Raw genomic sequence first — 26733 nt, forward strand, 5'->3', positions numbered from 1 at the left:
TTTAAGGTCACTTACAAGCGTTGAGACCTTAGTGATAATTAGCTACAGATAATTATCATGCCTGAGAACTGTGACTTCAGCACACCTGCATCTTGTACCTAGACACATGGAACCTGCCCTTTCCCGGCCTCCTGGATTCCTCTGCACAGCCCGTAGTGACCAGAAGTGGCAGCAGGAGGGACGTTTCTACACAGGCTTCCAGGTGCAAAGGGGCCAGCAGACCAGCTGCGAGGTCCAGCCTTTGGTGTCTCAGCCCAATCAACCGAGGGGAAGGAGGTGCTTGCTCCAGCCACTCCTGGCTGGGCCACTAATCTGGCTCTTAACCTTGGAAAAGTCAGTTTACTTCTCTGTTACTGGCTTTTTACCTATAAAATCAAGTTGTGCCTAAAAGCAGGGACAGAAGTATATGAGGGCAGGCTAGCAAAAGAACCATCCAGGCGGCTGCCCTGTGTGGCCCTGGTCTGTGCTGCCAGGCCCCGTACCTGGACGCCTGGGCCACCTAGCTCATGGAGCTCTCCCACCTCTGCAGGTGCGGGTGCCGTTCTCCTGGAGCTGATGTGACTTGCCCCAAGTTACACATCTGGTAAACACGGTGCTCGTCCTAAAATTCAGGCTTTTCCCCTAACTTGACCTGTATTTGTCACACCTCTGGTACAACAAGGTCATTTCAGGAGGTATCTGGGTGAGCATTTTTCTTTTCACTTGAGAAGTCACATATTTAAATATGTATTAGGAAAAATAAAACAGATTTGATAGAAGAGCTACAGATTTCCCATTTTAAGTTGAAGAAGCATGCTGACCTAAAGCAGATCCGGTAAATGATAGGTGGTGACCGCTGTAAAGAGGGGCCCATCCGGGGAGACCCCCTGTGTGGTCGCCCTCCCACAGAGCCATGTTCCTGGCCCAGGTCTCCTTTGAAAGGCGGCTAGAAGATTCTCTGGCCCTGCCACCTTCATGATTTCCCAACCTGTAGAAGATGCCCAAGGGCCCAACCTCCCTGTGGGCTGCAAATGCTACTGTGGCCTGAGTGGGAGACGGTACAGGGGGCCTCGAGGTGGGGGTGTGTGTGTGGAAAGGATGCCGTGGAAAACAAGCAGTGTGGAGGAACACAGGTCAGGGGAACTGGCCGCTGCAGCTGCCAACCCTCCACCTCTGGTCTGCGGCCTCCCCGTAATGCCCACTCCAGTAGCCTCGGTGATTACAGGTGAGCTGACCTGCCATTCTGCTTTCTCAGAATTCTGGAGATAGGCATCTCAGAGGAAACCACCCCAAAGGGACTCAGGCCTCGTGCTGAGTGGCAGCAACCTTGGCTCTGCCCCACTGCCCACTGGCCCACCAGCCCTGGGTCCCCCTCTGGCCCTCACCATGCCCAAAGGACAGAAAAGACAGTGCCCGTCCCTTTACAGCCAGACCACTGCAGCACACGCAAGGCTGTGCTGGCCTCAGCTCTCCACCAGAGCCAAGCTGGGGCAGCAGAGACTGAAGTCCCAGCTAACTGACTCTGTTCCAGGCTCAGTGGCCTGGGCCCTGCAGGCCTCACCTCATTCGGGGCCCCGGGCAGCCTCATGGGTGGGCGCTACAGCATCCCCGCCTCCCAGAGAGCAGAGCCAGGCTCAGCGAGGCTGACTTTCTTGCCTGAGGTTCCACTGTGAGGAGGAAGCAGGATGTGAATCCAGCTCCTCAGACCTGAGAGCCCAGGCCCTTGGCAGTGCCAAGACATCGGACAACCTTGGCGCATTCATGATTCCCTCCACCGGCAGCTGGGTGGTTCAAGGGCACACTCCACCACAGGTGGGCTTCAGCCTCTCCGAGGACCCCTCCTGCGACGCTGAGAGACAGCCACCCGCCAGGAGGCCCACGGTCCACACGCTCCGCGGCATTGCCTCCACAGACTAGTTTCCAGGGCCTGTTTCTCAGGGTGCAGCCGGGGGTGGGCAGGGGCTCGAAGGCTGGGGTCGGGAGGCTGCCCAGGGCAGGGCCAGCCTGCACACAGACAGCGTGGGACGCGTTGGGGGCATCCCACTCCCAACCCCCATCATGCGTGGCTCTGTTCCCCCCAAACGGGCGATGGGGGGGTCTGCTGTCTGCACAGCCTTGACACCTGGGCTCAGAGCAGTGTCTCAGCTACAGAGCTCTCTGGTGTGTCTGGAATCCATTACCGAAATCCCACTCCGGTGCCCCAGAGGGAGTCCCTGAAGTGCTCTGGGGTCATCGAGTGGATCTGTTCCGAGCAGTGCTCCTCGAATGTGCCCACCAACCACCGGGCTCTGCCTCCGCCGGGCCCAGTGGCCCTGAGGTCTGCATCGCTGTCAAGTGCTCTGGGGGTCATTTTCTCTTCAACAGCCAGTCACAGAGGGGCCAAGTTGCCAGCCCCCCCCCCCCCGCAGGTCTGGAATGTGTGAACGGGGCATCTTCTGGGGGGCGGGGGGCTGCAGGCAGAGGGGGCAGTGAGGAGACCGGCCTCCCGAGAAGCAAACCCAGCAGGGTCCCAGCCGCCAACACTGAGCGGCCCGGGGCACTCAGGCTGTCAGCGCTCGGAGACAAGGCCTTTCATCTCTCTGTTCACCGTGGCTCCGCCCCTTGCTCCCCTCCGCCTCCTGAGCCACAGGTAGCAACCGGCCACCCCCAGAGGGCGCAGGGCAGCTCCGCCCACCACCGGCAGGTGGCGACAGGGGTTGCTCTCCCGCTGCCCTTGCACCCAGGGCCTCCCTCCCGCCTCCATCCCGGCGGGGCGGGGGCGGTAGAGGGGCTGAGCTTTAAGTCCTGCCAATCCCATTTCTCAACCCTCTGGAGAACATTCTCGATGCGATCGCCCAGGGCTGGGCCAAAAGTGGGGAAGTCTGAAGGCGACGCTGGTCGCGTGGGATGGCGGGCAAAGTGTGCGCCGGAGGGAGGGTGTCTGGTCCAAAGTCCCACTCTGTCCCCTACGAGTAGTTGTGGGAATTGGACTTGACCTCAGTTTCCTTATCTGTGAAGTGGAGGTGACACCCACCTCAGAGGCTGCGGAGGATTGAGGAGATGTACTTGGCATGCCTGGGACCCAGTGGGCACTCAACAAATAAGGTCCCCGACAAAGGTCTCAGAGGGGGACAGATACAACCCCCCGTGAGGTCAGAGGTTAAAAGTCACCAGGCAGGGGATGAAAGGGCGTTGGATGGGAGCCGGCCCCCTCCCTCTGCCTCTTCCCTAGTGAATCCCAGGGACTGCGCTCAGCCCTCCACCCTCCTCCTCAGGTTAGGGCCCTGGCTGGCGCGCGATCTGCCCTTCTGCCTTGACTCCGATCAGCTGGGTCTGGGCAGCTCTTCCTGCCCACTGCCCACTCACACCCAAAGGCCCAGCCCCGCAGCCCACCTGGATCAGTCCAGGACCATGATGCCTGGGGCCACATTTCCCCGATGTCCTGGGTTTCCCCAGCTGTCCCGAACCCTCAGGCCTTGCACATCTTCCTAAGGGTCTAAGAGGAACCCCAGGCGCTCTCATCATAAGGGAGAAGCTACAGATCAGGGTGGGGGAATGGTGTGTAAGAGGCCACTGAGAGTAACGAGAGCTGGGACCAGAACTGGGCGAGATCCCCTCTGCCCTCTCTCCAGGTGGTAACGCAGCTCTCCCAGGCCCGTCTGCTATCATTTCCTGGGGGCCTCAGGGAAGGGTTCTGGGGATGCCAGGGCTGGACAGTCCCCACGGGTGGTGAGCCGAGGGGCCCTGACCCCCATGGAGTCATCCTGCCGCCCTGTGTTCCACTCCAGTAAATCATAGGCTGAAGGCTCCCCAACCCAGGTCAGGGACCTGAATGTAACCTGGCCCAGCATCAAAAGGAAACGCTCTGGACTGTGGCGTCACCTGCCAAAGAGACCCCAGAGGGGCTGATTTTTATGTGCCGTATCTTAAAAAAAAAAAAAAAAAAAAAAGACCTGAATTCCAGGCAGTAAACCTTGGGCTTTTCTGATGTGAGTGTTCAAGGAAGGAAAGAAGGAGAGGAAAGTCTGAGAGTCTGAAACATCTTACTGCAACTCGTGTGAGTGGGAAGAGGAAGCGAGCTTTTCTGAACGCGGCTTCCTTGGTGCTTTCAGTGCGACAGAAGGCGGCCGCTTGCCCTGTTCCTGCCTGGCTCCTGCAGACGGCCACCTCGCCACGGTTGAGCTCCTATGTCCATCTCAGACGCTGTGTCCTCGGGCAGGGGGGGCTCTCAAGGGGCCCCTTCTGACCCTTGGTACCTGGAGCTCCACCTCAGACACCCAGGAAAATGCAAAGACCCTTGCACAGACTTTACGCTCCTCGGAAGTCTATTATGCATATTTTGATTTGACTCAAGCCTCTTGAGACGTAGAACTTTTGGGATTAGCTACTAGGGAACAAACAGAGGAGAATCCAGAGGCTGCAAAGACAGTGGCCAGCCAGACTCACCACCAGGAAACCCGATTCCCTCCAGCGCCCCATGATGCCGGACACTTGGCTCAAAAGGTGGGGTGCAGGCTGGGACCTTGGGCAACCACCGGACCCACTCGCTCCCAACTTGTGCACTTAGGGCCAGGGCTCCCACTTCTCTGTGCAATTGACTTTGTTAAGATCACTTTATCTAATGCTCACTTGGCAACCAAACTCCTTGTTGGCTTCCCAAGGCGCACCATGGAATTTTAGAACCTGGGGCCTGAGGGATGCCACAGGTCACCAGTTTGTACCTCCAGCCAGCCCCCATGGCAGGAAATCTGCCTGCAGCATCCCTGCCCGGTGGGTGTCCGGCTTCCACTGCCATTGGAACTCTGCTGGGCAGGGCTGGCCCCTCCTGCTCTGGACAGCTCCAGCTGTGGACCCACATCTGCCCCCCAGGGAGATCCGTGGGGCTTTGGCCCTTCTCTAGAGCCACATAGAAAAGGCTCAAATGTAACCCTGCAAATACTGGGGATGGCCCCTTGGCTTCCCTGTGTCACCATCTTTGGTCTCACCCTCTGGCCACTGCTCTCTGTGGGCCTCACTGAACTGTCAACCATCGACGCCCCAGCTAGGGTGCCACCTCCTGCCTGCAAATCCCCTGAGAATCCTCTGACTCCCACACTGTACGCTCAAAGCATCTGTGCTCCGGCACCCCACATTTGTAACCTTTCACTTCCGCAAGAGATGGGCTCCAGACTGCCTTCCTCACGGTCTGAGATGAAGCAGAGAGAAATCACAGCCACACACGGCTTGCCTGACTTAATTCTCTTCCTTTAAATAGCAACCCAGCTCCCCTCGGAGCAGAAAGACGGGGCAGGGGATATGGGCGGCGGCAGCCAGGAGCTGGAAGCTGCAGCTGTACCAACCCAGGCAGGATGAAAATATTTATGCACCAGCGCAGCATTAGCTGCTTTCAGAGACCTCCTTTGAACTGTTAATCAAGCCCAATCTTTCAGAATAATAGCCTGATTATTACCGCCTTGTTTGCATAACAAAGAAGCCCAATAAAACTTATTTTGCCGAGCGCCACGGGGTGTGAAGGCTCGGCCCTGAGAAAGGAGTCTTAGGAATGCAGGAGCCGCTCCTCAGCCTGAACCCAGGAATAAAGACAATGCAATTTGCCACCAAGAAAGGCCCAATAGACCAATAAATTACCCTCGTGCAAAGGGATTAGATCAGGTTTCAGTTGCCGTGTAGGAGGGGTGGGGTGAGCCGGGAAAGAGAAAAACCTGCCTCTTCTTAAAGGAGTAGAAGGCTCGTTTGAAGGCAAACCCCACAGTCACGTCGGTTTTGCCCGACTCTGTGGTTTGCAGGGTAACTGCCTGGATTCATGGACTTGCTGAAGGTTCTGGACCCCACTAGGTGCCAAGCACGGTGCTTCCTGCCATTCCTGGAACAAGCCCCAGTTGGTTTCTGTGCTCAGGTGGAGTCAGCTATGCAGACCACCGGGATGCAGGGTAGAAGACACGGTTCGTTTGAACACAGACTTAAGGATGGAGGCGTAGAGGGTTATCAGGGAAGCAGCCTTTCCACCAGGTCCTGAAGGGCAGTGGGATTTGACAGGTGATGCAGGGCAGAGGTCCAGAAGCCCAAGTGGCTCCAGAACAGCTGGGACTGGCCGGAGGCGAAATGCCGGATGGTTGAGAGTGTGGCCGGGAGTTTGGGGCCAGACTCGAAAGCCCCGAGTGAAAACCGGCGATGAAGCAAATGTCTTTCAGCTTCAAACTGCTTTTCTCTGCTCTGTGTGGGGCTGGGATGCAGCAAACCCCATTTCCCTGTTCACCCAGCTCCCTGTTAGATTCTACCACCAGGGAGCCCTAGACGAGGCCCAGCCAGGTTAAGCTTAGCACCACCGCCCAGCCCTGGCCCTTCTTCCCCTCCAGCCGCTGGTGGTGCTGCTGCGAAGTGGCCAGACCAGCCAGGCAGCGGCCCTCCTCAGAGCCCTGGGCCCCCAAGGTCCTCTTCCCTTTGTCCCTCCAGCCCCAGAAGTGGAAGTCGCTTCCTGCAACTGTGTGTGTGCCTCCATGGTCCCTTGTGGCCTTTTCCGTCTTCCCATGCCCATCTAGACACAATTCCCTATATTAGGTTCCCTCTGTGGCAATACCCATGTGGCTTCTGTTTTCCTGACTGGACCCCGATACGCCAGCCTAAGGATTTCAGACCAGATCCCGCTGACCATGGGGAGCCCGCTGGATAATTTTCAGCCAGTATGAGAACACTATTTTAGGAAGTGGCATAACATTAAGAGGCGATGGCTTTAATTAGGATAGAAGCAGGCAGAGCAGAGGGAGAGCAGCTTCAAAGAGAAGTCACTGCACAGCCTCTGTGGAAGGAGCAGCACAGAGGCCGCCCCCCCCCCAGGTCACCTGTCCTCACTGCCCACCTGTCCCAGGCAGCTCCGATGCTGGGGCTCGCCTCTTAGCAACGAGTTGGGATGTGGGTCCCAAAAGAGGTGGGAAACGTGCTTGCGCCCAGCGGGAGACCCAGGCTGGGCACCGGCAGCAGAAACAGCAGACCACTCTCCACCCTCTCCTGTCCCTTAGCACCGAAGCTGGGAGGGGACAGTGGATGGATCTAGCGCCAGAATTTGGCAAGCTCTTGCCCGGGCAGTGTTCTGGAGTCTGTCTGCTTGAGAGATGCCTGTGGCTGCCGGGTTTGGGTCGCTCCATCCAGGTGTCTGGCGTCACATACCGAGAGGAACACACCCAGGTGAGGGACTGGATTTTTCACCAGGTGCAGCAGACCCTACCTGACTTAACCCACAAGCAGCCAGAATCGATCAGCTTTCCTCAAAGGCATTCCTCCCAGTTCAGCCTAAGAATGTTCCAAGGAACCGACCTAGCCCGTGACTCCAAAGTGTCTCTCACCCCTTGAGAGCACGGGGAGTTTTCTCAGGGGCTTCCTCCAGGGACCTGCCTACCCGAGAAGAAAGCCCGGGGCAGGAGGAAGCTTCTCAGACAATCTGCATTGGCTTAGGGAGTGGAGGGGGGGAGGTGGGGGAGCAGTGGTTAACTCACTGCTAAGTGTGGGCAGAGGTGGCCGAGTGCCACTCACCAAGCTGAGGCAGGAGGCGCTGCCCCCTCGTCACACCCAGCCAGGCTGCTCTGTCCCAGCCTCCACACGTGCCAAGTCGCTGCAAGAAACCACGCCGAGTGCCAAGGAAAAGGGCACACCTCAGCTTTCCCAACTGGACACCCTCCCCCAGCTCCCACCGGGGCCACACGGAGCCAGGTCAACAGCCGAGAGAACGCTAAAAAGCACATGTGCTCACCCTCGGGCCCAAGGCCACAAGCAGCCCTGTCAGTCAGGCAGCTGAGGGCTCCTCTGGGTTAGAGGGGCCCATGGCGGGCAGGGGCCGGGCACAGGATTCCATGCCAAGACCACCCTGCCTTAGGGCAGAGAACTAAGTGACTCTGGGTTCCACGAGGAGGATGGTATGGGCAAAGACATCACTTTTCAGGTATAAATGAAGCTTGTAGGTGAGCAGTTGGGCTTCCTACTTTGAGGCATAACCCCCTTTCCTGAGTCTAGGACTGGCTCTAGAGGTGATAATTTTCCATTCTGGTTCTGCCTCTAGTAACCCTGGGCGCATCTGCTTGGCTGCTCTGGGTCAAAATCCATTTGAAGTGGCTTTTCTCCCCCGCTTCCATCTGCAGGCAGGCCTTCCTCCACCTTCCTCATGCGCGGGGAGGGCACACGCCCTGCTGGTGCACACACGAGTGTGAGCCCGTGTTCATGGAACATTCCTTAGCGTGGGGAGCAATAATGGGCTCCTTTCTGCAGGGACTTGGGTGCAGAGGAATCACTTTAATAGGCATCTCGGTATTCTGACTGCCCAGGTGAAGTGGTGAGTGAAATGAATAAATAAGCAAAACCCAAAAGACACAAATCTGACTTGGGAAAATTTGCACCATGATAGCTCTGCAAAGTTGTTTTCCCAACCTACGGCTGGGTGGCATGTGCTCTGGAATGCTAAGCCAGGGATGGATAGGGAGCAGAGAGGGCCTTTGGGAAGAGGCAACAATGTGAGATCCATGGAAGAGTGTGGTCACTCTTCATTCTGCTGTCTAATCATATCTCCAAAGTTTCTTATTCTTTTTCCCCCACCTTAAAGCCTTATATGCTACATAGCCCAAAGTCTAAAATGCTACGTAGCATGTTTAACGAGTGTGTTTACCCAAAATCTGGTATATGGAAAAGGGCAGGGGTCTGGGCTCTACTCCTGGCTCTGCCACTAAGCTGTGTGACGTCAGGCAACCTCTCTGACCCTCTGTTTCCTCATCGATACAGTGGGAATGATGCTCACGGGGGAGGGGTGACCATCTCATGAGGTGACGTATTTCAAGTATTTAGCAGAGTGCCTGGTATATGTGGCCACTCAATAAACGGAAGAGCTTTAAAAATTGTTGTTCTCCTTCAAATGATCATATTTTGGAGAAAACAATATGAAGGTATTATGTCTTGAAGGTTATTCATGAATGTTAATTAGTGATGGTAGTCTGTGGGAGACTGGAATTTGGGTTATTTTCATTTTCTTATTTATCCTTTTCGGTCTTTAGGTTTAAAAATGAGTATTGTCTTTATAAGCAGAAACAAATTTTTTGAAAAAAAGATTGGGGTATCTGGACACCCCCCTCCACCCCCACAAACCCTGTGGTCTCTGCCTGTTGAGCAAAAAACAAACAGAGACACAAAGAACCCAAGGGTCCTGTAGTTTCCAGGATTGTGCCGGGTGTGTTTGGGGTGCAGAGCAAGGAGAAGGGTATAAAGAAACAGGAAATGGGGTTCCTGCCCTTATGAACAGCTCCAGTGATTTAGAAGAGGATTAAAAACCCAAGACCCGGGGCTTCCCTGGTGGCGCAGTGGTTGGGAATCCGCCTGCCAATGCAGGCGACACGGGTTCGAGCCCTGGTTCGGGAGGATCCCACATGCTGCGGAGCAGCTGGGCCCGTGAGCCACAACTACTGAGCCTGCGCCCTAGAGCCTGCGCACCTAGAGCCGGTGCTCCAAGACGAGAGAGGCCACCGCAATGAGAGGCCCGTGCACGGCAATGAAGAGTAGCCCCCGCTCACCGCGACTAAAAAGAAAGCCCACGCGCAGCAACGAGGACCCAACGCAGCCAAAAATAAAAAAAAAATAAAAATTAAAAATGAATGTCATTCTTTAACACATTATCTGTGAATAAAGTTTAAAAAAAAAAAACAAAAAACCCAAGATCCAGGAAGCAACAAGGCCAAGAGGAAGCACAGGCGTCAGAAGCCAAGGTGACAGGTACCCAGGTCACTGGAGGGACAGCACTAGACCCCAACAGATGGCACTGGCCTTGGGCTTTAATCTAGTGGGCATTCCCATCCCAAACTGGGCAGGGGCATCAGCAAGGCCTGGGGGCTGCCCACCGTTAAGGTGTGGTGGGTGGTGACAGAGTATGGGGAGACCAGGAGGGACCTGGAGCCTGGGGACATGCCAGGGAATGAGGCAATGGGAATGAGGCCGGGGATGCGTGTGGTACCAGATGCCAGAGGGTTCTTCCTTCTGGATGCTCCAAAGAGGGCCACAGGGAGCTGTGAGTGCCTGAGCAGGAGTTTTAGAGCGATTCATCTGGCAACTTGGAGCGTGCGGGTGGGGCACCTGGGAGGCAGGTCCAAGCTCAGCTGCTTGCAGGTGACGAAGGGAACAGGCAGGAAAGGGCGGAGGAAGGAGGCCCAGCGCCAGGTGAATGGACAGAAGGGAGAGGCCACTTCACACCCAGGACTTAACGGTTCTGGGCAGTGGGGTCTAACAGACACAGGCCAGGCACTAGTCCAGGGGACAGGAGGAGAGTCTAAGGAGACCCACCATCCTGGTGTGCCCAGGACTCAGAGGGCTTCTAAAAACACGGGACTCTTAATTTTAAAACAGTGGAAAGTCCTGGGTCCACTGAGATGCGTTGGTTACCCTAGAAGATACAGTGCCTTCAATTTTAGGCAGGTTGAGTGTAGCCAGGTATTACAACGGCATGGCACCCCCAATCACTCAACCAAACATAAATTGGGGTTCTCTGCCCACTTCTGCTGAGGGCCTTGCACATTGCACCCGAGAGGGAAATTTTAGCAGGAACCATACGACCTCCAAACATATAAAGTGGTCCCCACGTGATCCTCTCACCTCCACAGAGACCCGGCACCCCAGTTCCCCATCTCATGGAGCAACTTTATCGGAGCCCATGGATCACCTCTCCCCAGTTCTCCTTTGGGCACTGGGATGATTGCTAGCCAATTCCTCCAACCTTGCAGAGGTTTCCCTTCTTAAACCAGAAGACCATAGATGCTCTCCTTACTCTCCAACTCATCCTCAGGGCCAAAGGGGCCAACCATCTGCAGGATTTTACATCCCGCCCTCCCTGGGAGCCAGGGCTCTGCCCTGCAGGCCCCTTGGTGTGGCACACACCAGCCTACTGGCTGGCGCTGCTGCCATCTGGCTCTTGCAGTGGGACTCATTTCAGTCTTTCCCTCTGGGACACAAAGTCCTACTGGGAGAACAGTAACGTGATAAGTAGGTTGACTTGCTTGTGCACTTTTGAATAGCAGCTCCGAGATAAATATTCTCATCTCTACAATGACACAGATGTACTTGGATACTGCAGAGGACTTGGGTCTCTGCAAGCCTTAGTTTCCCCACTGAGGACTAATCTTTCTAAAACAGCTGTGGTTTAAAAGGAAGGGGAAAGAGGAAAAAAGAAAGGCCCAGGGCAATAATTTTTAGAACAGTGGTCCTCACACTTGAGGTGCATCAGAACCCCCCGGAAGGCCTGTTACAGTACAGGCTGCGCATCCCACCCCCAGAACATCAGCTTCAGTAGGTTTCTAACAAGTTCCTGGGGCGGGGGGAGGGAGGGGGTTGATGTTCCTGGTCTAAGGAGCACATTTTGAGAACCACCAAGCTGGAGCATAGCATCCATATGCAGCCAATGGGAAGCACGCCAGCGTGTCTACAACATGTGACTTTGACGGGTTCCTCCTGGAAATCTGTTTTATTAAGCCAGGGTGGTTTCAGAGTTTAAAAAAGTATCTATTAATTGTGTTTTGAAGCAGACGCTATTAGTGAAAGACTCTTCTAAGAAGCCTTTCTTGGCCTCCTGCCACCCACCCCCCTCCCAGCTAGACCACAGCAGTGGCCACTCTGTCCATCTGCTGAAGGCACAGCATGGTCCATGCAGACACCCTGAGAGCCCAAGGGACACCCAAGGGCCCCTGTCCTTCCAACAGGACTGAAGGCGGACGCCAGCCTTGCTCAGATGAGGGCCCCGAATGCTGTCCCTGTGTCAGGACCACAGGAGGTGTGCCACGCACGCTGAGTACATGTAAACACTCTCAAAACACACAAACCCTCTCAGTCTAGCAGAGGTTAAGGCATCTTTCTCCACATAACTATGTCCAATTTAATTTGCACTCCTATGGGTTTACTCCTGGAAGCCATTCAAGTCGACTAGCACCGAACAAGCCTATGCTTTCACAAGGCTTCTCCAGCCAGATTCCACCTGTCCTTAGAGGGAGGGGCTGGCACACAGGGCCCCTGACTGTCTCCAGTGCTTTCTTTTTTTCTCTCTTTAACGCCCACCCAGCTCCCCACCAGACCTGCAGGTTCTCTGACTTTATCCCCAAGCAGCCCCTCTGCCAACAGTCCACCTCTTTGTGGTGGAAATGACCCATTTCATCGCTTAAGAAACTGTCTTCTTGACCCAGGTTTCTGGAGCACACGCGTTTTCAGAGCCCCCAGTGTATTTCATGCGGGCATACTGGAAGCTCAGTTTTCAGCAAGGTGGGCAATTTTGACTAAATGCGGCTGTCAAGGTCTCAAATTAGAAGAAACATTAGCCAGTTGGCATGACAGTGCAACAGCTATCTGCTCTATCTGCCAGGTTTTAGTTACCAGCCTTGAAGCCAAAAAGAAATGGGCTTCTTGGAAACAAGTGATGGAATTCGGGCTGTGAATTATATAACCCACCAGCTTTCCTCAGACTATGGGGGAGACTTTTAAAATAAAGTTTTTAAGATGGAGAAATGAAAACAGCAAGACTCCACCACCCAGCCCTGACAGCTCCCTCCTACCTCTGAGTACCTCCTGCCAGCCCTTCCCTTCCTCTCCCTCCAGCCCAATAAGTTAACAAGTGCTGCCGCTTTAAGAGTGGGAAGGTGTTGTTTTAAGGGCCTCTAAGCCCCCCTTCTCAAATTCAGCTCCAAGCTGAGATCACATCCCCCACGGCAGCTAAGGGACAAAAGCCATTTATCAACCCATCTGATAAAACTTCCAATGGGCTGGATCTTTATCTGGACCAAACCGAGATGCACACACATTGCACACTTCTGCATCTCTAAAAGGGGGATTTCTTTTTTTAAGAAGAGGATCATTTCAAATTTTATTTTCTTAGTTCTTGGGAGGGAACCAAATCAGCCTTTCAGCCAGAACCTTCTATAGGTGGGGAAACTGCCTTTAAAAAAAAAAAAAAAAAAAAAAAAAAGGGGGGGGAAGGAGGACTCCCTGCTGCTTGACCCTCTATGGAGGTTGTAATATTCTGGGGCGAGGGTGCACGGGGTCTAAGGGCTCTTTAAGGCATTGACACCCCCCATCTTGTCTTCACCCGGGGCCTCCCCAATGGAATCCAGGGCTGCGAGCAGGTTGCGACTCTCCGGGGACGCCCTTGGGGCGCGCGGGGCCGGGTGGGTTTTGGGGGGCCCCGGAGCAGGGCTGGAGCGGGAAAGTGAACGGATTCCTCCTTCCTCACCACTGCCTGCATGTCCTCCCACCGGGAGCCCCAACTTACAGCCAGGCCGAGTCCGGACTGCCCAGTTCTGCCAGTTCCTGAAACCCAGTTGGCTGAGGAGCAAAACAAAACAACCCAATCCCGGTCTAACTCAAGTCCTTTCTTGCAGAGCTCGGTCGAGCGCTGCGGCTGCGGATCCGTTCCGCCTGCGGAGCGAAACAGGCTCTCATTTTTGCAAAAAGACACCTCGGCATCGCGCAGCACAATAGAAACAGCCGGGAAATCCCGCCTTGCATCGGGGACCATTTGACCCATGACGCTGGGTTTATTTGTATTTTTAGCGAGGGGAAAATGGGTACGAAGGGTTTAACTGGCATTTCCAGGCTGTAAGTAGCATATGGCAAAAATGGAATAAACTTTCCTGAAACATTATAAAGAAAACAGACCCGGGATTTAAGTTTCGTGCCTTCCCCCCTCCCCCTCCGACAGGGAAAAAAAAAAAAAAAAAAAAAAGTAAAGAAACTGGAGCGTTTGGGAAGGAACAAATGCTTCTCTGTGGAGTTGGTCTCCCTTCCCCCAACAAAAACAAGAGGTCCGGGCTCGAAGGAATTTGAAAGCAGCGATCTGCCAAAAACATTGTGAAAAACTATGGGGGATTCATTGGAAACAGATGGGCTTTTTCAGCTTTAATTCTGAAATTCTCTCCCTTTCTGACACAATAAAAACAAACAGGGGGCGACGCGGAATGTTATCAAACAGGAATAAGGGCCCTTCGAAGCCCAGTCCGTGGGCTTCCTCGCGTGGGCGAGCGCGGGGGGGCGGGACGGGGTCCCGCGGGAGGGGGCGGTCCGGGTCAGGCCTGGGACCTCAGGGGCGCCCCCGGCTCCACCCCTGGGCACCCGGCAGGTTTGCAAACTGCTGGGCGAGGAGCTGGAGAAAGTGCCCCCGGCTCCGAGTCCGTGCCTCCCTTTCTCCCTCTTCTCGGGGGCCCCTAAGGGGCGCGTCCCGGTACCCCCTTTTTCTCGGAAGTTGGGAGACGTCCCCGGCGCCTGCGACCTCCCCGCCTGGCTCTTTTTCATTATAGCCTGGGAGGGGTCCCCCAGGTCCCCACGGGCGCATCCATCGCGCCTTCGGCGGGACGCGGGAGAAACAAAGACGCGTGGAAATGGGAGGCGGGGGGCCGGCGAACTTGAGCTCCGACTCGCCGACCTGTGGCCCGGCGCTGCAAGGAGACCCGGGGAGCGGGCCCCGCGCGCCCGGCCGGCTGTCCCCGGGCCGGGGGCAGTGCCTTACCTGTGGGGAAGCTGCAGAGAAGGAAGGCGAAGGTCGGCCAGAATCCCAGGGCTGAAGGTCCTGCCCCTCTCCCCATACCCATCCATCCAGCTCGGCCTGTTACCACTAGCCTCTCCCTGGAAGAAGAGTTCAGAAGAAAAGAAGAAAATAAATCACGCTGCGGAGAAAGGGCAGCCTCGCTCCGCCGGCGGGAGCAGCGAGCCGGGAGGCTCTGTCCACCTCGGCCGCGGGCGCCCGGCGCGCCCCCCCTCCCCACGCGCCCCTCCCTCGCCATCCATCACCCAGTTCGCCTCCAATGTCGGCGCGGCCCCGCTGCCCCAGCCGCCTCGCGTTCCGCCCCCTCGCGCTCGGGTTTCAGCGCGGCCCGCTGGGGGTTGGGGGAGAAGAGCTGGGCGGGGACCGAGGCGGCCGGGCTGCGGCGCTGGCCGCGGGGACCTGGGGAACCCAGGACTGGAAGACGGTGGGCGCGCCCCGGCTCCCCGAACCCCGCGGCTTTCCACGCAAAGGCCCAAATCCCCCGGGACAGCCAAGGCCGGCAGCGTGCAAGGACGGCCGCGCCCCCTCCCCCCATTTTCCCTATACGTATCCAACCCAAGTAGAAACTGAGCTTGGAGAAAAACCCCAGGAACCCTTTACAACTAGACTGCTGTCCCGAAGACGCCACCAACACCCCGACTCATTGCTCTCACTCAGATGTGTCCCCAGTGCAGGAGGCTGAAAAATCCGCTTCCAAGTTGTCCGAGGTTGGGCGGGATGGCCCAATGGATGTCGGCCACTAAAGCACCTCGAGGCTCCCTCCCTACCTCCCCCCACCTCCCTTGGCCCCGGGCCACCCACCCTGCCTGGGCTCGGCCACCTCCAGCATCCCTTCCAGGCACCTCGCTGCTGCCCCAGGACTCGTACTGGCCGCGCTCCGGAGTCGGGGGCCTGCGAGCCTGACGGAGGCGGCAGGACAGCTGCCACCCCAGGAGGTGCGGATGCAGCGGGCCCCGCGGTGCGCAGGGCCTGGACGCTCGGCGCTGCCAGGGCAAGGCCACCAAGGCCGCTCTTGGGAGAGCGTCAGGGTGGTGACTTCCTTTAACTTGGTCACGTATTTTTCCAGGAGCAAAATGTCTCCTCCCCAGGATTCCCTAGGCCCCGCAGCTCTCCTGCCGCTGTTGGGATATTTAAGACTGGCCACTTCCCCTGAGAAGCATCTTTTGGATGGAACACAAATACGCCAGAGCAAGTGTTTTTAGTCAAACCAATTGCTCCTTTGGCCCCCCTCACCTCACTTCCAAGCCTACTCATCTGGTTCTTTGGAAAAAATTCTGAGTTTTTATCCAATTTAGATGTTTCTCCTTAGCACTATGGCAGTCCTCACTTGCTGAAGGCCACAGAGCCTGCAGGGCTGCATCTGCATTTAGGACTCTGCCTGCTGGGAGGGGAGTGAAGCTCTGAAGGAGAAAGGTTTGGGCTAGGGGAAGAGGACCCTAGGTCTGCAGATGGAACCCAAAGCAGTAATACTTCTGACTCTGGCTTCTACAAAACAAGTATGAAAGGGGACTAATGCCTCAAGCACCGTACCATGGGGCAAAAACAAGCTGTTGTTTCCTTAGGGCAAAATGCCGTGATGCTACTGCTGGCTTTACAGTTTGGGGTGCCACCGTATTTCCCTGAAAAATGTGGGTCTCAGTCCAACAGGCTCTGTCTAATTATCATTCCCCCAAACCGGGATTCATTTTAAGCCCCCCTTGGCAAAATGCTACAGGTTTGTCCGGTGAAAGGCCACCACCTCAAAATCCAGGTCGCGATTCGCATTCCTCTCAGGCTTGGCCCATCCGGTAGCCAGATCCACAATTTATTCTCTAGAATCACAGGACAGCCCTGGCACACTGAGGCAGGCACAGAGCCAGACTGCACACAGGCACTTTTGAGGTCCACCAATTAACACCCTTTGCTAGATCCTGCCTTAACACAAGTTAGTTCTAAAGCTTCTCGCTAATGAGAGAGAAAGGATCCATTAGCATTCCCAGCAGCCCCGACTGTAAATTCACCACCACCACAGCTGCAGCATCTCTGGGTTGTAGAATGTGGCTTAGGATCCAGCAGAGAGGCTGTGCAGGCTTCCGAAGGCCTGGAAGCAGGCCCTCCCGGCACTGTCCTTGCCCAAGAGTGTGGACCTTTGGCTGCAGCCTCTATACCTCAGTTTCTTCGTCTGTAAGGGGCAGGCTGATAATACTGTCACCCCAAGGCTGCAACTGAATACAAGCATCCCTTGGAGATACTGAGGGTATCTCCGTTCCAGGCTACCGCAATAAAGCAACTAATGCAATAAGCAAGTCCCACAAATATTTTTTGCTTCTCAGTGCATATCAAAGTTATGTTTATACTATACTGTAGTCTGTTAAGTGTGCAATAACATTATGTCTAAAAAAAAGTATACATACCTTAATTTAAAAATACTTTATTGCTAAAAAATGCTAACCATCATCTGAGCCTTCAGCGAGTCGGAATCATTTTGCAAGAGTAACATCAAAGATCACTGATTACATAACAGACAGAACAATAAAGAAAAATTTTGAAATATTGAGAGAATTACCCAAATGTGACACAGAGACACAAAGTGAGCAAATGCTGTTGGGAAAATGGCATAGATAAACTTACTGGATACAGGGTTGCCACAGACCTTCAATTTAAAAAAAAAAAAGCAATATCTACGAAGCACAATAAAACGAGGTGTGCCTGCACAATCTGGGAGGGGCACTGGGCCATGGGAGCTCCCCAGCCTTCCGGCCAGGGAACTGGCTGTCATTTTGGGAGGAGATCCAATTCCTACAGCATAAGCAAATCATTTGGGAAAGGGACGAAAAGGGCGTCCTTCTCAGAGGAGAAATGTGTGAGGCTGAATTTGGACATCACCAAAGTAGAGATTTGGCTTTTCCAGTTTAGACTATGAAGAGAAATCCAGCCACAAACAGAGCAATATGAGGTTGTGTTGACCTTGAGGAATCTGTCTATACCGGCCAAACCAACCAGCTTATTGACAACTCCCCAAATCTTTGCAAAAATGAGAAATTCTTGAAATGTTGGGTTTTGGAACTCAGCACTCTATTTGCCATAGAAACTCACTTAACTCAAAGTGTAGTTGACTTCAGACTGACAGGTCTCATTATAGAGTCTCACCACTTATGCGTTTTCCCCTGGGTGCAGCCTGGGCAGAGGGGCAGAGACCTTTTCATGCTACTCTTCCCTTTCGGCCAGTCATTGCTGTGGAGGCCCCACCACTGAAACATCACCCCCCATCTCTCCCTCTCCATTTTCGGGAGGTGGGGTTGTGTGATGAAGGGGCAGGGAGCTTCTGAAAGGCAAGGTCTACATAAGGTTGAAGCCCTCCCAGGGGCAAGGTGGGGAAGGATTCTGGCTTCCCCTGCCTCTGGGTATGAACAGGGTGTTCTCAAATCCAGGGCCTGAGTCATCAGTCAATAAATCCATATTTAGGACTAGTGCATGCTAGTCCCTGGGGTATAAAGAAATCAATAAGACAACTCCTATCTTTGAACTGCTAGTAGAAACAGATATTAGAGGAAGGTGAGGGGTAAAACAGAGGTGAGGAGTGAACAACTAACTACCTGGGGAGGGCTTTACCGAAAGGGTGGTGTATCTTGCGAGGTGTCTTCAAGGATTCATTTTCAGTAAGAATGATAGTAATAATGGCTCATGTTTCAATGTGCTCTTACATTATGTCAGGTGCTGGCTAAGTGCTTTACATTTCTAGACACTTTAAGCTAAGGTAGGTTCTATTACTATCCCCATTTTGCAGATGAGGAACCTGAGGCTGAGTGAGCTTAAGTACTCACCCAATTACCAGCTAATAAACTGCAGAGCCAAGCACACCAAACCCACCCCTGACGTGCTGTATGTGCCTTTCATTCCAATGGTGCAAGTCCACACTGGGCTTAAAGTCAAGACAGATAACTTAACAATCACTTTCAATAAGGCACAACACAGACGCTGACGGAGAGGCACAGAACACGGGTGCCAGGGGCCTCCAGCCCAGCCTGGGGTGCAGCACGGGAAGGGAAGTTTTCCCAGTTGGCAATGTGCCAGGGGAAGGTGGTGGGCAAGGGAGGAGGAGGAGGGCAGGGCTTCCAGGTAGAAGGAACACTGAAGAAACCATGTACCAAGGTGTGGCTTGCCTGAGGAGCTGGAAAAGCTTGAGGATGGCTATAGGAGAAAGAGGTGAGGCTGCAGAAGGAGAAAGCAGGAGCCTGGGAAAGCCTGGGAAAGGCCAGCACATGCTCTGCTAGGGTGTGCATTTTTAGTACTTGGGAGCCCCACCCAAAGCCTCACAAAGGAGAGGGGTTTATTCTTTTGGGAGACCATCATGGGGGATTTAACAATAATACAAATGCCCAGGCCCCACTCGGAGCAGCTGAATCTGAATCTCGGGAAGTAGAGCCTTGGGTATCAGCATTTTTAGTCAGCCCTCCCGGGTGACTAATGTGTAGGGACTTGCATGTTCTAAGTTCCATCACCCTCCATCAACCGTGGGTGCACATAAGACCCAGGATGAGGCAATCAGTTTATCCTCTTGGACTTAAAGTCCAGGCAAGACAGAGAACCTAATAATTGGTTTCATTAAAGCAGTGACTGGCACATGACCCAAGCTGACCAATCAGACTCTGTCCTGAGACTGTTGCCATGAGGGAGCTTCCAGTTCTGATCTCTGATTCCTCCACAGGATGGGTCTGGGGATAGTAATTTGATGGCAAGGTGAGTATTGATGAGTGTTGCGGGTTGAAGCTGTGTTTGCGGAGTTGGCATACTGTTTATACTAAAACTGCATTGTGTCTGGTGAGCTTTTCAGGGACTGATGGCAATTTTCAGGGCTAACCATCCTCATGCCACTCTTCAGCACATGATTCTCCCTGAAGCTCCTTCTTAGCTCCTCGGAGCTACACGAGGACCTGCTCCAACTATGGGAGCCAACAAAGTCCTTGTTTTGCTGAAACTGGTTTGATTTTGGTTCCTCTCACGTCTATGCACAGATTCTTGACCAATCAGGAGGAAGCTAAGGTCCAACACTGGTCCCACGAAGTATTTTAGCCATCCTCAGAAGTGCAGGGATGTGTTGTTGATGGCTCTTAATCCGTCATCCATTTACTGGCAAAATTTCTTGAGCCTACTCCCATCCCCTCCACTCCCCGCCTTTGAAAAAATTTTGCCCTATACTACATTTTGAGGAACTCAGTTGCTTCACTTTACAACTCAGAGTGGGACCCAATCCTTCTCTGTAATTTGTTCCTCAAAATCCTCTTTCAAACCTCAAGGGCTACACTGGGTCTGTCCATCTCAGATTTGATGAACCAGAGCTGCTCAATCTCTGCATAACCTTTAAGGTTTTATAGACTTTGATCATATCACCTTTCTGCCTTCATCTTTCCACACTGTTGTCCTTAAAGAACAAAGCAGCCCAGCTTCTCAGGAAAGCCTTCTGCCTGGGTGATTACTCACCTTTCTATGGTTTTGAGATATTTTTCTCTAGGAGAAGATCATAAAACTGCCAGGTTTGGGTAGAGCCCAGGGAGAAGACTATTTTTGGCTTAGTTTCCAATACCATTTCTGAACGCTTGGTCCTGCACAGTCTTTGGCAAACAAACATTTTGCAAAGACCCCCAAGATCCCTTGGGGGCTATAAACAGACTGGACACAGTCCGTTATTTTTGTAATTTGGATTGTTTTCCTAAATGTATTAACTGAGGCTTGCCCCTGCAAAAGCTTAATATGCATCTTCTTGCAAACTCATAAACTGGTCCTGCAGTTAATCACCATTTGTTTGCCATCTCTCTGGATAGCCTGGAACCATTTCATCTGAAGGCCTGGAACCAGTCATTCCTCCAGATGATCTATGGACATTTAAACAAAGTCTGGGAGCACCAGTGATCCTTGGGGATCCCCACTGTTTATAATTCTTCATCTAGAAAAGTACCTGTTTATCCTCTTTTTGTTTCCTGTCTCTAAGGATAATTCCGATCCATGGAGATTTCCCCTTATGTTCTGGAGGAATTTACTATTGGAAATGACCTTTGGGGGTGGAACTTTGTCAGAAGGAATTTTGAACGTTTAAACATAATTCAGCCCTGGGTTTCTCCAGACCTGTTTCTACCTCCTCAAGGAATGCTAATAGATTGGTCCGGTTTCATGTTCTCTTTTCAGAAAGCGTGTTGTGCTTTGGCCAGTTAATTAGGACTTTACAAAATGCTTGCTGATACTACTTTTTTAGTGTCTATTCCACCAAAGTGGTTATTAAAAGTGACCCTTCCTGGATAGGTGGGCTTCCTTTGTGGGCAGGGGGCCCAGCATGTACGCCCTTGGGTGCAGGCCAGGTGTGGAAGGAAAGTTGCATATTTTGGCCACCAGGATATGACTGCCATTTTTAATTGCCATTGCTCCCTTCTCGGCAGACGTTCCTGAAGTAGAGGGCCACAGGCTGTCCTTGACCTATTTGTTTCCATGACAATTTAGGAATCTCCCTGCTTCTCTTCTTGCAAAGCATTTTTGGGTCTCACTGTCCTTACTCTGGCATCAAGGAACCTCTTTACTGTTGATTTCGGAAAGCCTTCCAATGTGTTCCCTCTTTGGCTTATCTTGGTTTTGTTTGTTTGTTTGCTGCAGGTTTACTTTCTCTGTGTGTGCACACTACTTCCTTGGCTTATGAGCTCTGTCCCTCACCCTGAGGGGCGCTTATTCTTAGTAATTAAAACATACAGATTTTATTCCAATATTTTAATGGTTTTTTGAAACACACATTTCCCTGACATTCCAACAGCTCTCTTCAGAAACTGAAGAAATATGTCACTTTCTCTTTGAACTCTCTCAATGGATTTAAAACACATTAGCAGATTTTATTTGCTCTTGGACATGTCTTTTAATGTCTGTGATCAGGTTACTAAGATCTGCACCCCCAGCCCCCGACCTCCCCACCCCCGCCCCACTCGCACAAGCAAGGCAGATTCTAATTTATTTGTTTTTCTGTTTCATTCATTCAACAAGCATTCACTGAGTATTAGGCTCTGAGTGGGTTTTAGGGGTTTTCGGAGGAGCAGCAGACAGTTCACCCCCCACCCCGGGAAGCCCACGGGGGCAGGCAGATGTGGAGACAAATAATTCTAGTTCTGAGGACTCTGAGAGGGGTGATTGTGGGGTGTCTCAGGAGCCCCACATTTATTCCCCATCCCTGTTGCCGCAAATTAACTCGGGACTTTACCAGGCTGAAGAATCTTTTAGAATGGGAGGTCTTTGTCAGTAGCTTCTTTAACGAACTGGACCACTGACTGCAAAGCAAGACTTCATTAGTACCAGATCTGGTGACAACTGTGTCACCATTGGCCTCATACTGTCTGGAACACATCTGTCAAAATTCCACCTTGTGGACAAACCACATCAGACTGCCCAGTGGGTCAGCATCCCTGCTCAGGAGTCCACTTTGGAGGACCAGGTTGGCATGGGACATCAGCATGGAGTGTCCACCTCAGAACCTTCCAGAAGCACACCCCTGCTTGGTAGGCATGGGCATATTCATGGTGCTGGAAAGATATAAAAGGGATTTTTTTTTAAAAAAGAAAATGCTAGGAGAACAAAATTTCTGGACTTTCCATTTCCTTCAATCTAACATCAAATTTATTTCAAGAAATTGAAACAGCAATATACACACATGTTCAAAAATCAATTTCCTGTTAAATGAAATCAGGTCACTATCCCTGGAGGCCATAACTATCAACAGTTTCATGTGAATCTTTCTAGATATTTCTATATGCACATAAGCACACATAAAAAATCAATCAATCAATCAATGTATTTATCTATCTAGCTAGCTATCATTTTACCAAAAAGTATTAGCAAGCCCTCAACTGCTCCCTCCCCAGTGGGTATTTCCTTTTTTATTCTGGCTCTCAGTGAAATAGCCCTATGAGTCCCTCCATTATGTCAGGAGCTGAGGAGTCCAAGAAGAACTGAGTTCCCCAGCCAAAGGGGATGTACGTATGTAGACACAGACTTAAATATAAAACAGTCCATGTGAAAAAAGAAGCAGACTCAAAGATACAGAGAACTAGGGGTCACCAGTGAGGAGAGGGAAGTGGGGAGAAGAAATATAAGGGTAGGGGATTAAGAAGTGCAAACTATTAAGTATAAAATAAACTACAAGGATATACTGTACAACGTGGGGGATATAGCCAATATTTTGTAATAACTATAAATGGAGTATAACTTGTAAAAATTATGAATCCCTATATTGTACACCTGTAACATACAATATCATACATCAGCTATACTTCACTTAAAAAATAATAAATAAAAATAAATAAATAAAATAAAATAGTCCATGTGAGGAATGCGAAATGCCTTTAAAAACTACATCCTCTTCTTTTCCTGGACTTCAATTCCCATTCAAAAACACATCTTCTCTCTTCTCTCATCCAGAAGTCAGACAACTCACATTTACCCCAACTTACACTGCAGAAGGCAAGTAACCTGCCTGAGGTCACCCAGCTGGCTTGGTGGCAGAGTGGGGTTTGGGCAGGTCTGGGTGACTCCCAGCTGTCACACCACCTCTGATGAGCTCACTAACTCCTTCCCAGGCATGGAGATGTTTGGTTTTCTCTCTGCCTCCATTGACACTCGTCCATCTTTGTACTCATCCTCTTACTCAGAACAGAAGGAAGGACTCCCTTTGAGGTCACCCAGCCTCAGCCCAGGCTGGGTTGGAGCCCTCCTGATGACATGCTAACAGTTTCTGAGGTCACATTTCCATAATTTAAGCCCCTCCTTCCGTCTTTCGCACCTCTCCTTCTTGACCTCTGAGATTCTCAGTAAGCTCCTGGAGCAGCCTCGTTTATTCTTTTGATACCTCTCCCCTTTCTTGCTAACTGGGATTATAAGCTAGTACAGAGCTGGAATTCATTTATGAAAGTCTTCCTCACTTTCCTCCTGAGCTCTTGTCTGCGACTCCAGTGCACACCCTACTAGCTGGTCTACAGTTGCAAATTCTTCTGCCTACAAAGCCCAGTACGAAAGTGATAGTATTTGTGAATTGCTTCATTGTCGGTGTTGAGATTGAGAGTTTTTAGACACTGCAGTGGATGTGGGGAAAGAGAGAGACCTGGGATTTGGAGCAGTTCTACCTCTAGCTGTGTGGTCCCTGTCCTTTCCTACCTCTGGACCCGCAGCATCTCAATCCGCAGAATCGTGGCCTGGCTGCCCACCACATCCCACCGCCCCCCGGGGAGGCGGTCTCCCAGCTTCACGGTCTGGTATCTCTAGGAATTCAGTGAACTAGTGTTGGCTTTGTAACTAACTGGCCTTGCCCATACCTGACTCTGAGGAGCCAGCCTGGGGCCTCATCTGGAACATTTCTGGGTTCTCCCAAGCGAAATGTTGCTGAGCAAGTAGGAAATGTTATTTGAAAAGTGACACTTGTATGTTTTAGTGTCAGCATGAAATTCTTCAGCAGTCATACCCACCATTACTACTGTATACCTGAAACCACACCTTGTAAACATTTAGTAACCTCTTGTTTTTTTGGGTTTTTTTAAATAAATATATTTATTTATTTATGGCTGTGTTGGGTCTTCGTTTCTGTGCGAGGGCTTTCTCTAGTTGCGGCGAGCGGGGGCCACTCTTCATCGCGGTGCGTGGGCCTCTCACTATCGCGGCCTCTCTTGTTGTGAAGCACAGGCTCCAGACGCGCAGGCTCAGTAATTGTGGCTTACGGGCCCAGCTGCTCCGCGGCATGTGGGATCTTCCCAGACCGGGGCTCGAACCCGTGTCCCCTGCATTGGCAGGCGGATTCTCAACCACTGCACCACCAGGGAAGCCCCTAACCACTTGTTTTAAAGCAACTTCCGGGTACCCATACCGAGATGCACCAGGTTCCTGTAAAGGAGGACAGACCACCCAGTGTCTACTTCTCCCCATTCCAGTAAGTTCTTGGGAGAAGAACCAGCTTGGACCCATTTATCCACCAAATGGCAACTATTTGAATTGATCCGCGAGTCTGCGTCTCTCTCCCAACCAGCAGAAGGCCGCAGTATTTGGATTAATGAACAAGTCGGTGCCGAGCACAAATACCACAGACATTTAGCAATAGGAACAGAGAACCAGGTTATTCATCAAATTCAAAATTGTTTAGAATGGCTAATGCAAAGCTGAAATAAAGAAGATCCCTGGCTGATGGGCGGTGGGGAAGGGTGCCAATCGAGAAAGAACAAATGTGTTGCTTATGTGACATTTTCCTCTACCACCATGGTATTCTTTTTCTCGATTTGTTGGAGGCTGAGGGAATGTCTTCACTTTTACATTACAGAGGCAATATGGCATGCTGGCCAAGAACATGCAGTCTGAACAGACTGTCTAAACCTCAGTTATCTCATCTGAAAAATGGGGATATACTCTGGCTCCCTCAGAGGATTATTGTGAGGATTAAATGAGTTAACACAATAATAGAAAACTTAGAGCAGATGCCTGGCATAGAGTTAAGTGTTGATAAGTAGTTGCCAATGTTAGTTTTATATCATGGATAAGAACCATTGTTTTGATTGTAACAAAGTATCTACTACATACCTGATTCTGCTAGAGCCTTTGTATGTGTGGGGACTGTGGGGAAATCTGCAGAGTTCCCCAAGGACTTTTATTTTATTTTTTAAATTTAAAAAAATTAAAAAATTATTAATATAATTTTTAAAGGTTACACTCCATTTACAATTATTACAAAATATTGGCTATATTCCCCATGTTGTACAATACATCCTGGTAGCCTATCTTACACCTGATAGTTTGTATCTCCCACTCCACCAGCTCTGTATTGCCACCCCCTCCCCACTGGTAACCACAGGTTTTTTCTCTATACCTGTGAGTCTGCTTATTTTTATTTTGTTATATTCACTAATTTGTTGTATTTTTAAAAATTCCACATATAAGTGATATCATACAGTATTTGTCTTTCTCTGTCTGACTTATTTCACTTAGCACAATGCCCTCCAAGTCCATCCATGTTGCTGTAAATGACAAAATTCCATTCTTTGTTTATGGCTGACTAATATTCCATTGTGTGTATGTATATGTGAGTGTGTGTGTGTGTGTATATATCTATATATATATCTATCTCTATCTATCTATATATATATGACATGTCTTCTCTATGCATTCATCTGTTGATGGACACTTAGGTTGCTTCCACATCTTGGCAATTTTCAGTAGTGCTGCTATGAATACTGGGGTGCACGTATCTTTTCGAATTAGTGCCCAAGGACTTTTAGATAACCTTGACTTCTGGGTGGGTTCTAACTGCATGATCAGTTATACTCAAGTTTTGTTGATCAACCACTATAAGACAAAGTCTCCCACATAACTGTAGGGTGGTCTCAACTATGGGATGGGCACAGCTGTCTCCGTTTCAAAATGAGGAGACTGAGACTCAGGGAGATTATGTGACTTGTCCAAGGTCACCAAGAATATAAATGGCAGGGCGAGGCTCAAAACCAGGCCTTATGATGCCAAGTCCAATGTATTTCCCACCAAATCACAGCTACTTCTCATCTTCACCGGGGTTTACTTTTTCCTGTTATGCTCTATATATATAATGATGGGTCATTCATTAGAGATGTGAGCATGTTTATAGATACACTGTTTTCCATAAACAAACAAAAATATTAAAATGTTTTAAGGAAAGAAAAATTTTCCTGCACCATCTCCCCTACACCCCTAAAAACTTATGAAGTTGAAATACTTATAGAATTCTTCTTCTTTCTTTTGGATGTTAAATGGTATCTTTAGGTCAAGGTTTCATAGAGTGCTTACCTGACTTAATAGCCTCTGAGTGACGGGTAAATATTACACAACAAGATGTTTAGGTAAATCTATCTACAGTATAAATTCATTGCAGTCTGTTCAGACCTCAAGCTCTTCAGAGCATGTCTTAAATTCAAAGCCAGATGGGCTTCCGTCCCTAGAGATTGGTCATTGACCCAGAAAGGGAGGACTTGGGTGCCATCTTGGTTTGGGTGCCGTTTTGGCTTGGGTTTGCTTTGCCCTCACTGACTCTTGGCCCAGGTGTGTGTATGTGGGGAGGTGTACGCTCCCTAGCAATGAACCCCTGAAGTCAGTAGACTCTGCCAGTAGCATCCATTTGCTCGTGAAGAAATCAGATGCTTGGAGTTTAGGGATCGCCTTTCTCAAAATGCTCTTAGCAGAGAAAAATAAAAGCAATGTAAAACCCTCACAGCACTGAA

General features: G+C 51.3%; 1 protein-coding gene across 4 annotated transcripts in view; it reads right to left on the reverse strand.

Annotated features, from left to right (window-relative positions):
* Positions 1 to 26733, reverse strand: part of RGMA (repulsive guidance molecule BMP co-receptor a) — a 45002-nt gene that overhangs the window by 11378 nt on the left and 6891 nt on the right. For 2 of the 4 annotated variants that reach the window (XM_036843689.1, XM_036843687.1), the window contains exon 2: positions 14465 to 14580. In XM_036843689.1, the coding sequence (XP_036699584.1) occupies positions 14465 to 14580 (116 nt within the window). Of the gene's footprint in view, positions 1 to 13231; positions 13408 to 14464; positions 14581 to 14745; positions 14809 to 26733 lie in introns of those variants that run through there. The other 2 variants (XM_036843688.1, XM_036843690.1) reach the window with 2 other exon arrangements.

This window comes from Balaenoptera musculus, chromosome 2 (assembly GCF_009873245.2).
Source record: "Balaenoptera musculus isolate JJ_BM4_2016_0621 chromosome 2, mBalMus1.pri.v3, whole genome shotgun sequence".
In the NCBI taxonomy this organism is placed as follows: Eukaryota; Metazoa; Chordata; class Mammalia; order Artiodactyla; family Balaenopteridae; genus Balaenoptera; species Balaenoptera musculus.